The 22,730-nt window shown below is 48.7% G+C and overlaps 1 protein-coding gene across 1 annotated transcript in view; it reads right to left on the bottom strand.

Annotated features, from left to right (window-relative positions):
* Positions 1–950: 950 nt before the first annotated feature.
* The window catches only part of MAP6 (microtubule associated protein 6), an 81,507-nt gene continuing 59,727 nt past the window's right edge, over positions 951–22,730 (bottom strand). The window contains exons 4-6 of the mRNA XM_065945360.1: positions 19,940–20,139; positions 1,480–2,416; positions 951–1,188 (exon numbers count right to left, since the gene is read on the bottom strand). Of these exons, the coding sequence (XP_065801432.1) occupies positions 979–1,188; positions 1,480–2,416; positions 19,940–20,139 (1,347 nt within the window). The 3' untranslated portion in view covers positions 951–978. The remainder of the gene's footprint in view (positions 1,189–1,479; positions 2,417–19,939; positions 20,140–22,730) is intronic.

Here is a 22,730-nt window from a genome sequence, read left to right as displayed (position 1 = left end):
TCACCAGAAACACCAAGTCACAATTAGAAGCTTGGAATTTTTAGCCCCGCCTTCCATCTGCTGGGAAAGGGAGAGGGGCTGGAGATGGAATTAATGTTCGATTATGCCAACATGATGAAGTCTTCATAAAAATCCCCAAAGTTTGAGGCTTGAAAATCTTCCAGGTTGCTGGAGGTACTGGGAGGGTGGTGTGCCTGGCCAGGGCATGGAGGTTGCATGTCCTTTCCTCTATACATTACCCTATTCTTTTCTCCACATTGGTGTGTTATTTATCCTTTTAGGATAAACCAGTAAACACAAATGTTTCCCTGAGTTCTGTGAGCCATTCTAGCAAATTATTGAACTCAAGCAGGGAGTTGTGGGAACCTGATTAAAGCAAGTCAGTTAGAAGTACAAGGGATAGCCTGGGACTTGCAATTGGCATCTGAAGTTGGGGAGACAAGGAGGCAGTCTTGTAGGATGGAGTTCTTAACCTGTGGAAGCTAATGCTGTCTCTAGGTAGATAGTATCAGAATTGAGTTAAATATAGAATCCCCAGCTAGTGGTAGATAATTGCCTGATGTGCAGAAGTCCTACCCTCTACCTGTGGTGTCACAAGTGAAATGTGGTCGGAGTGTGAGAGTAAAGGGGAAAGACAAGTGTGTCCTGCCTACACTCTCACAATGGGGTCCGGTTCTAGCATCTCCCACCCACTCCCATTGAATGCTGACAACTCACAGGAGCTGGGGATTTCTCAGATCGCCCAAATGAATAAATGCAGAGCCCTGCATGCCTGCTCTCCCATATGCATGGTACACATACACACACACACTCAAATGAAGCCAGAGAGACACTGGTGAGCCAGAGGGACCAGTTTTATTAGATTCCAGCAAGACTATACAATACGTGTTTCATGCAGATTAAATAAGTGTCTTTGCTGCCCCTGAGAGGGAGCACTTTCACCTCCAGCTCCTTCTTTGGCATGTCAAGGGGTGAGTGTCAAGGGGAACCATCGACATATTCTGCATGGGGGACAGTTGGGATCATGACTGGGGGTGGTGGTGAGACCGTGGGCAGCTGAGGGCTCCTGAGACCTTGAGTCTTCAGAGGCTTAGGAACCACAGGACCTTGGTCCTTTGCTGGTGGTGGCACCTGAGGATCTTGATCTTTCAGAGGCACCGGGATTATAGGAACTTGACTCTTGACAGGCTCCAGGACCACGGGGCCTTGATCCTTTACAGGCGCTGCAATCACAGAATCATGATCCTTCAGAAGTTCTGAGACCCCTCTCCCTTGATCTTTGACTGGCTGTGGGACTAATAACCCTTGTTTCTCTACAGACTCAGATAGCACAGAACCTTCCTTCTTCACAGGTTCTATGACCAGGGCACTTGGATCCTTCAGTTGGTCTGGGACCATAGGACCTTGGTCCTTGACAGGTGCTAGGACCATGGGGCCTTGGTCCTTGACAGGTGCTGGGACGATGGGACCTTGATCCACAGGCTCAGGGACCATAGGGCCTTGGTCCTTGACAGGTGCTAGGACCATGGGGCCTTGGTCTTTGACAGGTGCTGGGACCATGGGACCTTGATCCACAGGCTCAGGGACCATGGGGCCTTGGTCCTTGACAGGTGCTGGGACCATGGGACCTTGGTCCTTGACAGGTGCTGGGACCATGGGACCTTGGTCCTTGACAGGTGCTGGGACCATGGGGCCTTGGTCCTTGACAGGTGCTGGGACCATGGGACCTTGGTCCTTGACAGGTGCTGGGACCATGGGACCTTGGTCCACAGGCTCAGGGACCATGGGACCTTGGTCCTTGACAGGTGCTGGGACCATGGGGCCTTGGTCCACAGGCTCAGGGACCATGGGACCTTGGTCCTTGACAGGTGCTGGGATGATGGGACCTTGATCCACAGGCTCAGGGACCATGGGACCTTGGTCCTTGACAGGTGCTGGGACCATGGGGCCTTGATCCACAGGCTTAGGGACCATGGGACCTTGGTCCTTGACAGGTGCAGAGGCTGTGGGGCCTTGATCCTTCAGAAGCTCTGGTACCACAGAACCTTCATCTTCAACTCTTGCTGGAACCATAGGACTTTGATTCTTTAGAGGCATGGGGTCCAAGGAATCTTGGTCCTTGACTGGTGCTGGGATCACAGAACCTTCTTTCTTTAAAGGCTCAGGGACTGTGTGATCTTGATCCTTAAGTGATGCAGGGACTATGGGACCGAGATCCTTCAGAGGCCCCGGGACCACAGGAGCTTGATCCTTCAGAGGCTCTGGGGCTGTGGGGCCTTGGCCCTTTGAAGGCTCTTGGATCCCAGGACCTTGATCTTTCAGAGGCCCTGGGCCCACTGGACCTTGATCCTTGTCTGGCTCTGTGGCTACAGGACCTTGATTCTTAGGTGAATCCCTGGTGGGTTCGACCTGGCTCCTGCAGAGGAGAGAGAGGTGGTCACTGTGAGGGCCAGCGCTTGGACCAGGGATAGGGCAGAGCACAGAGTTAAGTCTTGCCTGGTGGAGCCTCGGCAGGGCAGCACTTGCTGGGGAGTCAGGAGGAAAATCTGATCTCCAGATCCTTAGTATAGAATGTGGGGTAGGGTGAGGGGCAGGCTTGGGAGTTGGTCATTCAGTGTGCTTGCCAATTGATTATAACCTGCAGGTGGCATGGAGGGCAGCCCCCAGGTGACACTGGCAGTACTGTACTGGGACTCAGAGTCTTCCAGTGGGCATCCTAGCAGCCTGTCCATCCCACACTCCCCCCAGGCCTCTCTTCCTTCCTCCAGAATAGGTGGGGTCCATCCTGGGGGTCCACCTTTGCTATCCACTCAGGTGACCCTACAGGCTAGAGTGCTTCTGTTCTCAGGGCTTCCCAGACTACTCCCTTTCCCCAGCCCCCTTGTTAAGTGCTCGGTGGGGAGTGGCAAGGGGTCCCAAGGCACATATGAGAGAAAGAGGGCAGTGGGAAGGTCTCTCCCCGCCACCTCCCCGAAAAGGGTAAAAAGTATTTTATCACATTGTTTAGAACAGCTGGTTGGGGTGACTGTAAAAAACAGACCAACTTTAATGAGTTTTATTATAGCTTTTAAATTATCTTATAGACCACGCACTGCATTGTCACCAGCACCATATTTGGTGGTGACTGGCTGGGACTCCCCATTCAGGCAGTGAAGAGGCCCTGCTCCCCTTGCTCTGTCCCCACTCTGGCTCCCTTTACTCTCCCTGGGCCAATCAAGTCTTTACACTTAAAACCACTTCAGTATTGTAACAGTTCCTGTCATTTAAAGTGGGTCCTGTAAGACTTCTAGTTGTACACTTTCTTAGCTCATTCTGGTTTTGCCTCTCTGGGCATCAATTGTGTCATTTATATCATTGGGTAAAATGATATCTACTCAGAAATTTATGATGATTAGAAATTATATACATAGAGCACCTTGTACCATGTCCTGTGTAATATTGCTATTATTTTTCTGTCTACTTAGAAGTAAAGTTACACATCTTTGGACTATTTTTATTCTGACATGTCATCCCAGTCCAGAAGCTTCTTACCATATTTAACATCTTGAGCCTCCTAGGAACTGACATTTCTCAACAGAGTACAGAGTGCCACAGGCAGCTTGTCCATCCTGTCCCTCTGGATGTCTCTGAGCATCACAGTGGAAGAGAGGGGCCGGGGTGGCTCCCTAGTTCAGAACAACACAGAGACCAGCTGCCCTGGTCACATGGACACAGCTGGCTACCATTAGCAGGACCTTAGTGTTTATGGAGGGAGCAAGGCTACGAGGAGCATGCAAAATCTAAGAATGGCATTAAAATCCTCTAATACTTGGTGGTTGGCCAGAGAGGAAAAATAAAAACCTAATTCAGAGTAGAATCCAGCAGGAAATTGATTAGATCATCCTATCTGGAAGTTAACTACCTGGATGGAGTCATCCCAAATGGGGTGATGAAGCTGAGACATGAGACAAAAGAGGTGACTAAAGCTTAACTTGATTTCGGGGCTTGGGTTGCAAAACCTATCCCACTGGCAGGATATGGGGCCAGTGTCCTCTGCTGGCATGGAGATTTAAAAGAGGGCCAGACCCATAGCATGGAGTGCAAAGTACCTTTCCCTGGATGTTTGTGGCACTGGTTCTCATGCCCTGCCTCATTTTTCTGCTTAGTGAGCATTCTCAGCCAGCTGTGAGCTAACCCTGAAATTGCTCTGATATACACCTCTATATTGATTTGGTTAGGAAACTTGTTTTCTTAGTAAGTGTCTTTAATCATGGAAAGATTTAGAATTAGACTAGAAATGATAAATAATATTACCTTTGGGGGGTATTAAATTTAGGAAAAAATCTGTGTAGATTTAGTTTGAAAGTATTCATGCTATTTAAAATAATTTGCATATTATATCTAATATAATCTATTATTATAATATATATAATATATGTGGCATATTATATTTAGACTAGTTTTGTGATTCCAATATAAAATGTATAATGGAATAATTAATTTAGAGTTGTAGTTTTAAGTTGAAAGATATGACAATTTTATAAGTTTTATAAACAATGATGAACTTTTATTACAAATCAATAGTAAACATATTTTTAAGCTTAGTTTTTAAAAAAAACTTACTAATAATTAAAAAAATTTAGAGGAATTGAATTAAGTTATAAAATCCTCCTTAAAAGGGTTTGTTCCATTTTACTAGATTTTTAAGTTTGTTACTTTTATAAATTAAACATTTCTTTCTAAAACCAAAGTAGTCTTGGTTGGTCTTCCTGTGAACAAAACCACCCTCAAGTGCAACATAAAACTCTCATTGACACTGACTGGCCATCACTTGGTTCCATGATGGCCTGCCAATATCCCCATCTGTAAAATGCCCCACCACTCACAGTGTCCTCTATGTGAATGAGACAGAGCCGCACACCCAAGATGGAAGCCAGCGTGTGGTTGGTGACTGGTGGTGGGCCATGTTCAGCCCACAGGCCAGCTGCCTAGGGGCCTGGTCCAGCCTGCACAATTGAGTCTATGTCTGGTGCCTTGAGCCAGCTGCACATCTTCTCAAGACAGCATAGAGGACAGGCTCCTCCCGCCTCCCAGCCTATATACTCTCTCAGAAATTAAAATGACCTGCTGGCTTTTCGTTAGCTTCTGTGCTGCTTATTCCCTGCCAGATCTTGGGCAATTACTCAACCACAACAGACCTGTTTCCTCATCTGTAAACTGGGGATGACAATACAAATGCCAGAGAGCATTATGACGGAGGATCAGATGACCCTGTTTGGATCTGAAATCATAATTGCTGACAGTTGTAGAGAGCTTTGGTGCCTTATGGGCTTCCCTGATGTCTCAGGTGGGCTTTCCTGGTGGCTCCTGCATTGCAGGATACCTGGGTTTGATCCCTGGGTTGGGAAGATCCCCTGGAGAAGGGAACAGCTACCCACTCCAGTATTCTGGCCTGGAGAATTCCATGGACAGAGGAGCCTGGCAGGCTACAGTCCATGGGCTCACAAATAGTTGGATACGACTGAGTGACTTTCACTTTCACTTTGGTGCCTCACATAAGTAAGTCCATAACCGCAGTAACTGTGTAAGAGTTTACCAGATGCTCACAGGTGCATTATTTTAGCTCACTGGAGCCTCCTGGCAGCCCTGGAGGAAGGTAGGAAGGTGGTGGACAGCCTTGCAGTCTCACCCTCTTGCACTGTCCTCTGGCCACCCTTGCAACTTGACATACTTTCAATGTTTGTTTCTTTGTTTCTGCTGCCTGGATTGCCCTCTTTCACCCACTTTCCTCTGTCTGTCCCTGAGGGCTCGGCTCGGATTCCCATCTCCTCACAGGGTCTTCCTGGATGCTCAATTAGTTTTGCCTGTATCTCCCTGCAGTACCATTTTACAGTCTCTCCCTGCATTCATAGATACCCTGATTGCAAGTTCCCTCCCTACCCCATTTGATTGTGTGCTCCCTGAAGGCAGGGACCATCCACTTGGCCTGCAGCCCCAGTGCCCAGCACAGTACCTGGAACAAAAAAGGTCAAACAGAATCACAAATTACTGTTGCTGAAACCTGGTTCATCATCTATCCCATGGCCGCAGCCAGAAATTCCAAGTCATCCTAAATACCTTCTGCTCCCTCAAAACCTTCACCCAATCCATGTGGAACTGGCTCCTAACATGTATCTCCTAAATATTCACATTTCTTTCCCTCCCTACCTTCCCTCCAAGCTATGCCATCATCTCTGTGGACCACTGTCACAGCCCACTAACTGGTATCTCTGGCCTCTCCTCCAACATAGTCTTCATACAGAAAAAGAAAAAAAAAAAAAGAGCAAATCCTTGGGACTTCCCTGGTGGCCCAGTGATTAAGACTCTGCCTTGTCAATGCAGGGGGCCAGAGTTCAATCCCTGGTCAGGGACCTAGATCCTACATGCTGCAACTAAAGATCCCGCATGCTGCAGATAAGACCCAGTGCAGCCAAAAAAAAAAAAAAAAAAGAAAAGAAACAAACCCAAAGGAAGTCTTTCCCTCCGGCTGAGATGTCTTCAAGGCTTCTCCTTGCACTGAGAATAAAGAAGTTTTACTCTGTTCCACGGCCCTCCCTCGCGGACCAGCCTGCTCCCATCGCCTTTCAGCCATCTGTGTCCTAGCCTCCCAGCATGCCCTGCTCCTTTCATTCACAACTTTGCACATGTTGCTGTCTCCTCCTGGGACATTCTCTTGCTCCCTCTTCCTTGCTAGTCCTGCTCATCCTCCAGGGAAGCAGATGTGACCAGGCCACCTGTACAGGCTCTCTTTGTCCCTGACATGTTCTTTCCTATCCCTTATCACAGATAATTACTTGCATTCTTTTCCATTAATGTTTCCCCTTCTAGATTGAAGTGTTCAAAGGGCAGGACCATGTCCATTTTGTAAATCATTGTACCTAAAACAGTACCTGACTCAGGGAAATCTCTGACTTGTCCAAATCAATGAATAAATGAGAGGCTTTTCTGTGCCAAGCTCTGTTCTATTTGCAAAATGTAATATTCCTAGGTTATATGAGAAAACCAAAGTCTTAGAAACTTAATTTTCTGCCTGTTTTCCTGTTTCCATGGTGACAGGCAGTGCCTCCTGGGTATACACACACTGACCTTGAAGCCAAGCTTTATTAGTGTCTGGAAGTAGGATTATCAAGCCCTGCCTGAGACTATCTGGAGAAAGGGCTTTCTTCCCTCCCACTGATTCTTGCCTTTGCACACAATTCTAATCTCATAATCCACCTATGATTTTTTTTTTACTTCCCAGATTGACTCCTGATGCACCGTCACAGCGGGCCCCAGTTGAGACCATGCTTCTGGTGTAGGGCCTTGTTCAGAAATCAGGGGCCCTGTTCAGAAATCAGGGGCCTGTGGACCCTGTCCTTGAAACCCCTGCTTCCACAGCTTGGAAAAGCTCTGAGAAAGAAACTTGTTCAGTAAAGAGCAGCCTGCTGGAGGAGAAAGTACACTGACTGGACTTGAGGCCAGAGGAGCTGGGTTCAAAGGCTGACTCAAGTCCATCCTAGCTGTGAATGTAATCATGGACATCCAGGCTGCCAGTTTCAGTTTCTTTAATCTATAAAATGGGAGACTTCTCCCTTCATTTATGGGAACCCTCATGGCATGACCCCTGGAATACAGGAGATATTTTACAAACATTAGTTCCAAAAAGGAACTTGGTGATCTGGTCCAATGTCTTATTCTACAGACGAGAAACCAGGCCCAGAGTAGGCAAGCAACTCTCCACAGCCACACAGCTAAGAAATAGTGGGTCTAGGACTTAACAGAGGCCTCTCAAAATTCACTGGGTGGGAAAAAAAAAAAATTCACTGGGTGGGTGGAAGGGATGGAGCAAGCTCACGTGAAGTAAGGATTGGCAGGAGAGACTGAGAGGGGCCAGGCTGTCTGTACCTCATGGGCCCTGCAGGAAGAGGAGGGGGGACAGTGGGCCAAGTGATTTCACAGCTTTGTCTCCTTCTGTCTGTCTCCAAGGGCCCTGTATAGATGTACACATTTCCCAGACACAGAGCCCAACACATTATAAGAGATGCAGCTACTCGAGGGAGAGTGTCAAGGAAACTGCCTTTGAAAAGCTTGTTATTCTTATAAAGAATTGCGGGAGACAAGGCTTTCTCAAAACAAGAACTCTTGCCCCGCCCCTGTCTCCCATGAGGCTCCATGGCCTCTATTTTAGCAATTATCATGGTGTTTGGTAATTACCTGCCTCTCCCCCCCAGCTCATGGGCTGTGTTTTATTCATCTCTGCATCATGAGTATCTAGTGTCTGGCTCCTAGCACCTGGCAGATATTTGTGGGAGTAATGGGTAGCTGGCGTAGAGCTGCTTCTCTTTATTCTATTGATATTTGATGTTTTTTTCTCTTTCATCCATTCATTGGACCAAGTCTGCCGAGCCCGTGCTCTGGGTTAGACCATGTGCCGGGGGGCACAGGCGGGCGTGAGGGAGGCGGGAGCCCCCACTGTGGGGACCGCACCACAAACCCTGTAAAGCTCCCAGTGTACCAGGACCACCAGCCTTGGCCCCAAGCCCTCATCTGCCCATGTCTCTCCAGCCAGAGAGGCCTAAGTTCCTGCAGTGCAAAGACATCACTGCGTTGGGCAAGTCCTCCCTCTCTGGTCCCAGAAAGCACAACTCCGCAGAACCGATTCGAAGGTGCCCGGGCTGGAAGGACAGATCTGAGGGTCATGGGGTCTCCTGAACTTGTGCTGCTGTCTCCCCACCAGCCGGCCCCAGCCGCTGCCTGAGCTGCTCAGGTCTGGGGGGTAGGGCACACACCTGCATGAGGCAGCCCGCCCTCTGTGGCCAGGACCCTGAGCAGAAGCCTGGATTTCTGTCAGCTCCACTCCCTCCCATCCCTGCCCTGCTCCGGATCCTGTACTCTGGGGTCACCCTTCCAGAGAATGCCCTGTTGGCTGACCCAGGACTGATACGTGAGGATAGTTGAAAGGACAGCAATCGTGTCCGTATCCCTGACTTCTCTGGGCAGCATGTGCCCCACCACAGCTCGGAGCCCTCACTGTTCCGCCTGCTCGCCTCACTACACATCTCGGTTGGCCCCCTTCCTTTGGAAAGTGTGACCCCGGAACTGAAAGGGATGTCCCCACTGGGTCTCCAAGCAGCACACCCCTCCTCTGCCCCAGCACCTATACCTCCATGGATACAGCCCCCGCTGCTGTCTTTCAGGCACAGCAATGCTGCTGCCCAGCACCATCCTCCTCAGCAACTAATGGTTCAGTTTCAGGGTCACTTCCTGAGTGAAATCACCCTGACCCTCTACCATCAAGGGTCAAATACCCCTTCTCCTGTGTCCCCACATCCGCGCTCTGTTCCCACGCCCTCGCCTGGACACAGCAGCACCCATCAGGTCAGCTGTCAACAGTTTTGAAGCTGCCTCTCCAGACGGGGGCTCGGTAGGGCAGAGACCACATCTGCTTCGTTCTCTTTCCTATCTCTTTCCCTCCTTCCCTCGCTCCTTCCCCATCTCCTCTCCTCCCCTCCTTGTTACTCCCTCCATCCTTCCAGAGGACTTCCCTGGCAGTTTAGTGGTAAAGAATCTGCCTGCAATGCAGGAGACCCAGGTTCGATCCCAGGTCGGGAAGATCCCCTGGAGAAGGGAATGGCAATCCACTCCAGTATTCTTGCCTGGAGAGTTCCATAGACAGAGGAGTCTGGTAGGCCATAGTCCATGGGGTTGCAAACAGTCGAACACGACTGAGTGACTAAACAATCCTTCCACAACATTTAGCTAGAGTGCCGTAGCATCGGGCTAGCACCATAGGAGGACTCCTCCCCAAATGGGAAGCTTAAAAAAAAAAAAAAATCACACAGGATAAAATTCTAGCAACTGTATTTACATGATACACACATGCTTTCCTATTTCTAACTGCCTTAGCACCTTTTTTGTTCTCCCAAACTGCAACCTCTCTTAATGGTTTTCTAAGAGGACTTCATATTCAAGGTGGCACATTGTATTCTCACAGCAGCCCGTCACCCAGGCAGATGGGATTCACTTGTGTCCCTGTTTTCCAAAGGCAGAAGCAGGACTCCAGAAAGTCACATAATGAGCCCGTTAATGCCAAGACCTTAACTGAGGATGACAGACTTGCAGTCAAACTCTTTCCTTTCTGCAACAATATCCCTTAGGGATGTCACTTCAACCACAGAGATCCCAAATTTGTCTGCAGATGTCTGAACTAGGTCTGGCTTGACATAACTCTGATTGGTTCTGTGTGATCCAGAAGGCTAGAGTCACTGACCTCTAGAGGTCCCAAGCTCTGAGCTCCCAACTGCATCTCCTGAGAGTTGCCCCTCTGGGACTCCAACACCCAACTCCCCTTTGCCTCGGCCCTTCCTGCATCTACTGCACAAGGACCTCCTTGATTTACCTCCAGGTGTTCAGCAGACCCTGGCAAAGAAGCTAGTCTCAGAAAGCTGGTGCATTGTGGTCTAAGAATGTCCATCTGCACCCACACCTGTAAGCCCTACCTGTATGGCTGCCAGTCAGTCGGTCAGCCTGGGGCTACACAGAGTCCATCTATTTGTGACTTATTAGCACAGGAAGAGCAACTAGGACCATGGCTAGAGAAAAGGCTGCCACCACAAGGCTTAATTCCGGGCGGGAGGTGAGGGGGTGGAGGGGTGGGTAGTGGGTAGTAACTGTCTGAGCAAACTCAGCACCTGTGACCCTCATCTGACTCATTTTCCAAAGATTATTTGAGTCCTTAGGGTCACTGAAGACTTTGGAGCAAGGAAGGGACAGGATGAGATTGCTCTTGCAGGAATTCTTTACAGTAGGAATCCTAGAGATGGTCCCAAGTGCTGGACAAGGAATGGGTTTCAGTCACCCAAACCTGGCTCCAAATCCTGGCTCACCACGTACAAGCTGTGTGACTTTGTTATCTAATCACTGAGTCTCAGTTTGCTTTTTTAAAATCTGTGAATGGGGATGGTGCCTACAACAGACCCTCTAGCCCTATTGTGAGGATTAAATGGGAACAAGTGTGTAATGTCAAACACATGCTCCTTCCCTTCCCCTAGGCTGTGCCACCTCTGCCTTTTACAAAGTGGCACTAGACAGCTGGAGCAGACTCCTAGTTTGGATTTTTCTCCACCACTCCCAGGTCCCCTGATGGCTTCCCTGATGGCTCTGGTGGTAAAGAATCCACCTGCAAAGCAGGAGACCTGGGTTCAATCCTTGGGTTAGGAAGATCCCCTGGAGAAGGAAATGGCAATCTACTCCAGTATTCTTGCCTGGAGAATCCCAAGGACAGAGGAGCCTATCGGGCTACAGTTCATGGGATCACAAAGATTTGGACATGGCTGAGTGACTAACACCAACTAACACTAACCGAGTCCCCTGTAGACAGATATATCCCTGTTTCTTTTTAAATTTCCTTTCTTTCTTCCTCCCTCCCTCCCTTTCTTTCCTCCTTCTTTTCTTTCCTTCTTTTTCTCTCTCTTTTTTAACTTTATTTTTGGCCACTCTGTGTATGGCATCTGGGTTCTTATTTCCCTGACCAGGGATCAAGCCCGTGACCCCTGCAGTGGAAGTTTGGAGTCTTAACCACTGGACCTCCAGGTAAGTCCCTGCTTTTTCCTTTTTACTGTTAAATGCCTTTTCTAGATATAACCTGCTAAGAACTAACTAAATTCCAAGTTGTATAGTAGATATTTTAAAAGCTTCCTTGGTTGTCTTAACACCAGGAAGGCTAAGTCAAGAGTATAGCTGACTGTCTTAATGAGCTATCATGAATCTGATAATCCTGCTAACGACCCTTTTAAAAATGTGAAGTCCTGGACTAAGGCAGTCAGACAGTAATGGCTCAGTTCTTGTCTAGCTGGGAACTTGCAAATCTATCTTTGTCCTTCTCCCCATCCAATCTAAAGCAAAGGATAGGATCTTGAGTCACTGATCAAAAATTGGTTTGGTGAGTCCAGAGTGAATCAGTGAAAATGACCATGTAATTGCAGAAATGGAGTCTGTACCAGACTGATTGATAGGGTGCTCAGGGAGGATGGGCTGGGGCAGGGCTGGAGGGGCTTCATCTCAAGCAGTTGCATGGCAGAGAGAGTGGATTTGCCGTGTGTAGCTCCAGCTACCGCCAGTCTGTTGGGGGTGAAAGGTGGTAAGTAATGGAAAGTGGTGGTCAGCAAGCTACCCCCAAAATCAACTATGACAAGGGTGTTCCAGAGGCCTTCTGGAAGTTCACAGAGGCCTTCACATGCAAGAGGGCCACGAGGCCCTCTCATAATAGTCCTCTGAATCACAAACAGGATTTTCTGTTACCACCAGCTATCCCACACTGGAACCAAACAGATTTGGATCACACTATATCCCTTGCTGGCCAAACCCCTACTTTCTGAATCTTGGGAGTCACATAGATGGATACCTGTAAGCTTGTTATCTTCTTTGAGGCTCAGAGAAAGTAAGAAACTCAGCCAAGGTCACACAGCTAGTAACTGATAGAGCTTGGATTTAGAGCCAAGACTGTTGGTGTTTGAAGAAGGAAATGGCAACCCACCCCAGTATTCCATGGACAGAGGAGCCTGGGAGGCTGTAGTCCATGGGGTCGCAAAGAGCTGGACATGGCTGAAGCAACTGAGCACTGTCGGCTCTAATTCCTAGCCCTTATGTCTAGGACATGCCCCTCGAGGGACGCCTCTGCCGTCTCAGAATTAGGAGCTCTGCACTGGGCAAGGGATGGGCTCAGCCAGCCTCTTAAGATTACCCTGTAGCCTTAAATCTATGTTTATAAAGTCAGGACTGGTTAGGAAAAGCATCCATATAAAGTACAGAGGGGGCTGGCCTGGAGGCTGGCCTTTTTAAAACCAGCCATTGATGCCTCTGGGCTCTCCTGTTGCCATGACCTTTCTCAAAACCACCCCGTCATGTGAGCAGAGCCAGTAACTGGGCAGAATAAAGCCTTGTGGAGGCATTGTGGTGGGTATGGAGGCAGATGGTGAATATCATCATTCATTCATTCGCTCACTCTTCACCCAACAAGCACTTTAGAAGACATTATCTGCAGGAGACAATGGGCCGGAAGCTAGGAGTACAAAGATGAGCAGGAGAACTGAGTCCTCGCCCCACGGGAGCACAACACTCTCGTGGGGGACACATACACAGATGAGCAGACACAGTACACGTGCTAAGTTCCATGATGAAAACACACAGGGAGCATCTTACCCAGCCTGGGAGGTGCGGGAAAGCCTTCCTGGAGCTGTCCCCTGAGCGGAGTCTTGAAGGATGAGTTAGCTGGGTGGAGAAGCAGGAGAAGGGCAATCTGGGCAGGTGGGGCGGCGTGGGTAAAGCATGGAGGTGAGAAGCAGCATGGTGCGCTGAGCAGACACAAGCTTCTGCAGGCCGAGAGGAGCCCACAGACGGTTTAAAGCAGGATGTGACATGGTCAGAACTGCATGTCCTATAGATCCTTCTGGCAGCTTAAACCAGTACCAGTGACAGCAATTTGTGTATCTCAGTATCTGAATCTTCCTTGGCCCCAGATAAGATGTCTGGATTGAGGTAGATATAGACAATACCAAATCAACCAGCCACGAGGGCCACTTATATGAGGACAAGGGACAGAGTTAAGCTCAGATCCACTGTGAAATAAAAAGCATGAGGTGATGGTCTCTGAGCAAAGCCCTCCAATGTCAGGTTTGAATACCAGTTTTATCTTGGTATCTCTAGTACCAAGTGTATTTTTTTATGAATGAAAACTGTTGGAACATTCTGTATTCAATAACCATGCATTTTAGTCACCCGGTCAGTTATTTTAGCACCCTAAGGAGAATACCTATATATTTAGCAGAGACAATTGGTCAATTCATTCAGGATGTTTGAGCCAGTTGTGTGTGAAGACCTGACCCAACTCTTACTTCCCCTCATTTGTATCTAGTTCCCAAGATTTAAAGGGGAACCTAGGTGAGCCTGCAGATGCCAGAATAGACAGGGCCCCTTGAGGGAGGGAGGATATAGCTTAGTTAGGAACCCAGCTTATCTGAAGCCTGTCTCCCTTCAGGGTGCCCGCCCCACCTCGGGTGAAGGGGAGAAGCAGTCCAGGCTTTGACGCAGGCAGACACCCTTCCCTTTGAGCTGCCTTGTCCTGTCTGTCACCTGGTGTAAACACCTGCTCCACTACATCCAGAAGGGTCAGTGGGACCACACGGAAAGGAATGCTTTGTAAGCAATCAGTAAATATAAATTCTTAGAATGTTACTGTTAAGGTTTGTGGACTCAAGGTAATTCAGTAGCTGGAGTTTTATAAAAGAGTTCCAGTGCTCGCTTCGGCAGCACATATACTAAAATATAAGAGTTCCTCTTAATCAGTGTTTGCCTCAATCCACTTCATATATTGTCAGAGATTATCAGAAAGATGAAGAGATGAAGAACACAGACCTCTCCAGTGCTGTACAGGGAAGGTGGAGGGGCCTGAAATGAGCTCTATGTAATGTCCACTACGGGTTCCCTAGAGCCATCAAGTCATTTCATCCTCACTCCTCTCACCTAAGGTGGGTATTAGTGTCCCCATTTTCAGAGGAGGACACCAAAGCTCAGAGAGTTTAGTGAATGTCACAGACTTGCCTAGCTGGCACCGACTTCCATCCATGAATCTGGTAAAGGCCTAAGGGCACTGCCACTGTTAACCTGTATTCACATGCTGAGGAAGAAAATACGTGATGATGGCAATTCTGTTATTAGAGCTATTCTGGGATGGTCTAGTGTCGTGAGGATTGATGCATTAATGGCAGTGGGATGGAGAGCTTTGGATCACATGCCCGGTTCTGCATGAGGGGAGGCTGAGGAGGGTTGGTTCCATGCCTTTGAAACTGCTGCCTCTCCTGTCTCAGCTTGGCTGTCACCACCATCAAGCTCGCCGCTATTCTTGCCCTGTTGTCCTCAGCTGGGGCTGCGGAAGGGTCTCCCCTTAACTGTAGATAGTCCATGGCCCATGTCCTGAAAGAAACTTTCTATATCTGAGGTCCTGAAAATGTAAACCGCCTTAAGGCATTTTAGCAGGGAGAGAGTCTTGAAACCACCATGACACACGGAGGGGGTTCACAGCCTTTGTGAAAGCAGACTGGACAGTCCCTGTGAGTCCACAGGAAGCAGGCTGTGCATTATTAAACCATAGTGGGCAAAAAATGAGGGAAGAACTTCACTAAGAACACACAGACTCTAAGGAAGGATTAAACTACACTTACAGCTAATGTATTCATAGCATTGGGGACCTATTTCAAAATAAGAGGCTGGTTTTAACTTTGCTTTCTACTTCAGAGAGGTGGTGATAGTAATGGGTGAGGACTTGCCTCTTGGGCTTGGGCAGCATCAGAGAGCCTGGAGGAAGCGAGGCCGAGGCTCTGGGCGAGCCTGACCACTGGGTGGTTCCCACCTTCCTGCTTCTTCACTGCCCATCCTCTTTTCTCTGATTCCGAGTGCGTCTCACCTTCTCCTGGGTTAATCTCAGTGCGTCTTCTTCTCTCTCTGCCTCTGTTTCTCCCTCTTCTGCCTTTTCACCTCTCTCAAGCACTAGTTTTGATCAAAAAATTCTTAACTGATCAAAAGAGAGTTAAATAGCATCCTGTTATGTGTGTTTTATTTTGAACAGTATTTTGCATTTCTGCCTCATACAAAAGCAGGCAGGTGGGTGGAATGTTTTCTGTTCATCTGGAAAACAAATATATAATGTTTTTTTTTTTTTTTTCCATATACGTGACCCTTGATTATTCCGACCACAGCTCCTTCCCAAAGTCCAGATTTTGAGAACCAGCAACAAAATGAGTCCCAGCCTAGAGCTCTGAGCCTAGAGCAACAGAGCACTTGTGGCTGGTGCCCGGTGTGAGGGTGAGGGTGAGCAGCGTAATGGTTGGAGCATGCACAGGTGGGGTACTAGCTGGGGGTGTGGATGGAGACCCTGGTTAGTGACCCCAACCCCCCGCCATGGCATCAGGATGTGCACACTGCCCTGACCCTCCCACTCCCCAGGACTGAGCTCATCTGGTGTGGGGCCCCCACACCTCTGCTTCTGGCCAGCCCTGGCTCTGTTCACTTGGTCACCACCTCCCCATCCACTGACACACGGAATCTGCTAGGACAGATTCCTCCTTCGTGTCTCACTGTGATTGGAGGTGGGGGGTCTGAGCCATCCTGGTTCTCTGCTTGGGGCACAGTGCCCAGCACATGGTATTCAATCAACATGCACTGGAAAAAGGAAGTGGGATCCTGAAGTACAGAATCTTCATCTCCCGTTTCAGCAGAAGGATATCAAGGTGGGCACCACTGGCCCTGGCTCTGGGGTGCCCATGCTTCTGCTCTCCCATCTGTAGGCCAGCCCCTGCATGCCCCACACACCCACATCCCACCCTCTTTCCAAGGTCCCTCCACTCATCATGAAGCTTTCTGATTCTCCATTCCCAGTGGGAAGAATCCTGACCTCCATCTGAGCTCCCCACTACCTGGTCTGTTGTTACATTATCTGGACCCTCTTATGGCAGTTTCCACACTCCTGAGTTAGGTACATGCCAAGACTGTCACCCCATAACCCACACAGTGAGCTAGCCCCCAGAGGGTGGAGCCTCCACAATGACCAGATTAAATGAGTAAGGGAAGGCATCTCTGCCATCCCTTGGGAGAAGAAAAACCAAAACAGACAGTCCTGAGGGTTGACAGGAAGAGGATGGGGGTCAGGGGCCAGCCTCCCAGCCTGGCGAGGCAGTGCTGGCCGCTCACCCCCAGCAACAGGGGATCAAATTGTTACACTACCTTGTTGGCCACTGGGTCTCCTGGTCCATCGTCGCCTTTCCCAACACTTAGCTCTGACTGCTTGCAATTAGTATCTGAGAGGCAAGTATCTAAAAGAGTCAAGCTGTGTTATGGAGGACCCCCAGAGAAACTGCAGGGCAGAGCTCCTCTCGGGGAGAGCAGCTCAAATGGCAAAAGGTGGTTCCTTCACCTACTCAGCTGGGCCTTACCAAGGAAATAAGATCAAGAAAGTGGTGTTCGTCTTTAGCATTTATTTATAGTTGGAAAAATTGTTTGTTTGTTTGTTTCTGAGCAAGCACAGACCACAAGCACGGCACAATCAATTGGCTATACATGAATATTTTTGTCATTTTCTTACTAACAGCAGGAATGAAATAGCACCAAGAAAGGTGTGCGCTACACATACATAGACAATCTGTGGTACGCAACAAAACCCAGGCCACAAAATCGTAATTAGATGCTTCCGGTCTGCCTTGAGAGCAAAGGCATCATGGGAGCACCGGCAGAAAAGGATCAGCATTAAGGACCCGACGCACAGCTGCAGGGATCGGGTTTGCGGGCGAGTGAAGCAGATGGTAGGGAGGCTCCAGTCCTCGCTCCTTCGTCAGGGGGGGTTCAGGGAACCACAGGGAAGTGTACAAAAACAGGCCGAACAGGTGTTTGAAGCTTGGCCGCCTTCAGAAAGGCAAGGCCGAAACACTGCTTGTGAGGCTGAAATCAGTTTCAGTCAGCATGTTTGGGATGTAGAACAAGACCGACTGAGTTTTATTTGTAAACAGCAGAAATCAAGGAGGTTTCTTGCTAGTGAAGTGACACATTCAAGAGTCAAAGTGAACTACCAATGGATTTTCTCAGTGGGAGGCGCTAAAAAGATGGGGAAACTAAAGACGTGAAGAGACACCCTATAGGTCATGGAAAGCCTCAGGTGGGGCAGGGAGGAAGCTCGGTGCCTGGGGCTGCAAGGGGGCAGGAAACACTACAGTTTGGGCAACACAAGCTTGGGTCAGACACAGAGATAAGTCCTATGCACCCTGGTGGTGCTGTGGTGGAGCCAGATTTATACACCCTACCCATTATGGCTGGCCCCCTGTCAGGCACACTGGCCTTCAACAATCGAACGTTGAGGGAATGGTCCCTTGTGTGATGTAAAGTTTTGTTTACTTGATCCGCAAAGAAAACCAGATAACTATTCTATGGAGAAATTCAAACTGTGGCTAACATCAACATGTTTGATGAATACCAGATATCTCAAGAGAACAAATGTACGTTGGCGAATTTCCTGGACAAAGTTAAGGTCATGTTGATGGAGCTCTCTGACATTGTTTAGACCAGCTAGCAAATACCTGAATCAGTACTCAGATCTACTCTAGCCCCTTTCATCGAGGCATCCAAATCTGTGATTCACAAACACTGACACTCACTCACAACTTCTACCTTCCTCAGTACTTCATCCTCACAGTTCCTTCTCTGGAACTTCTCTGGAAGTTCTCTGGAACTTCCATGGAACTGCCTTTTGGAAGATGGCAGAAAGGCCTGCCTGGCCCAGTGCTTTGTTTCTGTAGGTCCTGTCCTCTTAGGAAATAGGGCCTGCATAGTGAAGGCTCAATTAATTTACAAGAGACATATTGATAAGCCCGAAGGGGACAAATAAAATGGTGTAAACGGGGATTTTGCTGCTTGAACAGTCAGAATATGAGAGAGCTTGTGGAGGCTCTATTTCCTCCAACCTGAAGGACCTAAACGGACTTCTGAGGTAGGGAACTGTGAGGACTTCACTCTTCACCACTTTCAGGACAAAAGAAAAGTACTCCTGAAGAGGGTGGCGTCACACAACAGCCCAGCAATTTCAGAATGCTGGAGACAGGAAGCACCCTGCATACATGAGAAATAAAGGGTACCGAGGAACGTACACGCCATGGGGTTTGCAAACTTAATTGTTCTGGCAGGTATATGGGGTCTTTCCACGACTCCCTGACTAATGCCCACAACACAACTCAAGCACAGCTGGGGTGGCAGTGCCAGCCCTGGCTGCTTTGGCCACACAGACACAAGACACACAATACAGGGAGAGCTGCTTTTCTTCAGGAATGAGGTAAAAAAAAAAAAAAAAAAAAAAAAAAGCTTGCTAATCACCGAGCAGGGAACGCTCCTCATCTTAGGCTAAGTGACAGAAATCTCCCAGAACCTGAAGTTCAGCACATTCCGTCCTCTCCAAGAAACAGAGCAAGAACAGTCCAGGCAGGGACAGCAATCATTGTCACAGTAGCCGCTATGTCTGCTTCCTGCTGTGTGTTCCTCAGAAGCAAGAAAGCCACATTCTAAATACACTATCGTTACACCTTGAACTTCCTTCCTCCAGTCCCCCGTAACCAGTCACTTTGCAAAATCAGCAGCACTGGATAGGTTGGGGGTTAACAGGAAAACAGTCTCATTTCTGTCACCTTCCTATGATGTCTGGAGTGTACCTATGACACCTAACTATTTTGCCCTGGCCTCGTTTTGGTCATCAGTGGCACATCTCTTACTCAGAATACAGTTTAAAGCCCACTAATAGGAAACTAAACGTAGTCACCTGTTTCAAGCAAAAGAGTCTGTGAAAAAATTACTTAACAAACAACTCATTTTATTGAGATTAAGGCCAAAAAACCTTTTTTAAAAAAAAATATTTCCACAAATCTTATCAATTGCTGAAGCCCAGGTCAAGCTTCTACAGCACATAACTCTGCGAATTTTGGAAAAGAACACCTTTACCTAAGTTCAAAATTGATCACCAGCGCAGACGCTGGGGAGGAACAGGAGGAGGATGCCCCATATTCATGTCGAAGCATCAGGACTGTTCCTCCAGTGTCCTCCTGCCTGCCTCACCGGGCGTGCCCGCCCCTCCTGGGAGAGAGGCACTGCCCTGCAAGTCAGCCGCTGACGGGTCCAGGGGCCCCGTGGCGTGGCCCTGGTCTAGATCTGGACAGGAGGCAAGTTGCCTGGTCTCTGAAATAGGATCCCCCTGCTCAGAGAAACCAGAGAGCTCCTAGAACACTCAGGACCCACGCAGACGGGAAGCCTCTAATCAATTTTGTGGCCTTTTTTGTTGATTAGTGAAAGGAAAAAAAAAAAAAAAAAAGTAAAAAGGAAAAAGAAGGGAAGAAGAAAGAGAAGTGCAGTGCATTACTCTTTAGCCTCAGCCAGCTTATTGTTCATCTCTGCGCTCTGCTCCTTGTCGGCGGTGGGCGGGGCGGTGCGCGCACCCTCCGCGCTCTTCTTCTTGGATGCCCGGCCCGACGCCCCCTGCTTGTCTTTGGCCTTCCTCGGGGGCTTATGGCTCACTGAGGTCTTTTTTGGTTTGGAACTCTGGAGACTAGGTTTCTCCACCTGCACGGAGAGACAGACAGACCGCAAACAGAAACACAGAGGGGGCGGGATTTGGAGGGAGAATTTAGAGAGAAGATATGATTAGTGAAAGGATAACCTTAATGAGAGCATAGGACTCTGAGAAGCATGGCATGTAAAGCCCCTTTGCTGACGCCTGGTCACCTGGCATCTCTCACCTGGAACTCCTGGTCCCCCGTTCTAGCCGCCCTCTTGCTAACCACTCTGGCTCCTGATGCCGGCTCTGGCCCCCAGGTCCCCCAGGCCCCCCAGGCGCTGGACTGTATTTCTGGGCTGCTGCCCCTCCCGGTCGGGAGATTGTATCTCACTATCCTGCTCAACTCAGGCAGGCACAGGAGTGGCTGTAGTCAATGAAATGTGAGCCGAGGTGACGAGTCCCCCTCCAGACAGAAGGCCAGGAGCTGGCCCACGCTTCCCAATGTACTCTTTTCCTCTGCCGCAGAGAGGCCGCTCCTCACCCGGAGTTTTAGGCTGAAGGGGTGTGGACGCGGAGGGCTGTAGCCCATCCACGGTGGACACATGGTAATAAGAAATCAACCTTTGTTGATGGAAGACATCAAGATTCTGGGTATCTTCCATTCACAGCAAAGAGCTGGACACGACTGAGCGACTTCACTTTCACTTTCCATTCACAGCAGCAGCCAATCTTCCCTGTTTCTGAGCTCCTATGGACAGACGTCCTCATAGAGAGGTTTGGGTTGGCAGTCTCGCCCAGCGAGGCCTTCAGCACTGCCCAGCGTCCCCTCCTCCTCCCTGGCTGGCTCCCCAGATGGTCTTCTCCAGAGTTGCTGTTCAAGCCCACTTTGCTCTCCCCAAGCTTTCTCTGCTAGTTCTGCCCCCTCATTCCTAGAAGACGGCAGTGGCTTTTCTTTCTCAAGAATTCTGGGCCACTGGATATGGTCCCTCAATATGTTACCCTCCTCCCATCCATCTTTGGATTTCCTTTCCCCAATCTTCTCCTTCCTCCACTCAAATCTTCTTTTGTCCAGAGCCAACCCTATATCTTAGTCCACTTCATCTGTAGAAGGGGGACACAGATGATGCGGGGCCTCACCAGCTGGGTCATCCACTTAGTGAGGTTCAGGGGCTCTCAGTCACTGTCAACCTATAAATAAGATCATCCTGGCTTGCCTAGGCCTGAGGGCTTTCATGGACTATGGAACCATTAATGTTATAACTGGAGTAGTCCAGGCAAACTGGGTTGGGTAATTCCCTTACCTGTAAACCAGTCCTGGATCAAAGAGGAAACTCCGCTGGACTGTAAGACTTTAGGGCAAAGCAGAGCAAAGGCTACATAGGTTCTCAGACTTTTTCTGCTATTATAGAAAGGACAGCTGATATTTTCATGATTCCATGTGGCTTGATATCATAGAATAAGTTATGGCATGTGTGATTCCGGCCTCAACAGCAGAATATCCAACAGGATTTTCCCCTCTCACGATTGCACATCGGGATACAAATAAAGCAAAGCATTGTTGGATGGCATCACTGACTCAATGGACATGAGTTTGAGCAAAACTCTGGGAGATGGTGATGGAAAGGGAAACCTGGTGTGCTATAGACCATGGGATCACAAAGAGTCAGACATGACTTAGTGACTGAACAGCAACAATTGTCTTCATAGGAAAACACCTGAATCCACTGTATCTTACTAGAAATGAAAATCAATCACAAACTGTTCATCATAGTAACAAATTACTTGGAACACTTCTTGCAGCTGATGTGACAGGTGTGTTCTGACAGACTAAGGATTGCTGCTGGATGGAGGGAAAGGATAAGAAAGAGCAGGTGATTTTACTGTCCAGTGATTGGAGCAGAGAATGAGGCAGGGGCTGGATGGGAAAGAAGTCAGGCGAGGATGCCCTCACGTCTGGGCCAGTGCTTTAGGGGCAAAAGCACAGTTATTTTAAGACAGGGGGTTTAGGGCTCAGGTGAGATTTTCTACCATTTCTTTCTCAGCTTCTCAAAATTAGAAGCTAATTCTCTGGAAATCTAACAGTTTTTAAACTGTTTTCATTCTAGGTAACGTGTGATAAGTTGCTCAGTTGTGTCCTATTCTTTACGATCCCAGCAGGCTCCTCTGTCCATGGGACTCTCCAGGCAAGGATACTGGAGTGGATTGCCATTTTCTACTCCAGGGGATCTTCCCAGCCCAGGCATCAAACCCTTGTCTCTTGACTCTCCTGAATTGGTAGTCTCTGGAATTTACCACTGACCTACCTGGGAATCCCTGTTTTAGGTAATGTTCCTTTAGAAATTCCTTTTCGATTTAGCAAAGGTTGGGCTTCCCTTGTGGCTCAGCTGGTAAAGAATCAGCCTGCAATGTGGGAGACCTGGGTTTGATCCCTGGGTTGGGAAGATCCCCTGGAGAAGGGAACAGCTACCCAGTTCCGTATTCTGGCCTGGAAATCCCACGGACTGTATAGTTCATGGGGTTGCAAAGAATTGGATAGGATTGAGCAACTTTCACTTTCCCGGTAAGAAACCATTCTATCTCTGTGTGCTAAGAAGGAAAGAAGGGACTTTAAGGAAGCTTTAAGGACCAGCGTTGGCAGTATCCCCGCCCCCATCTC

This window comes from Muntiacus reevesi, chromosome 9 (assembly GCF_963930625.1).
Source record: "Muntiacus reevesi chromosome 9, mMunRee1.1, whole genome shotgun sequence".
NCBI classification, from domain to species: Eukaryota; Metazoa; Chordata; class Mammalia; order Artiodactyla; family Cervidae; genus Muntiacus; species Muntiacus reevesi.
The sequence above is the reverse complement of the archived record's forward strand: the minus strand, read 5'-3'. Positions and strand labels throughout refer to the sequence as shown.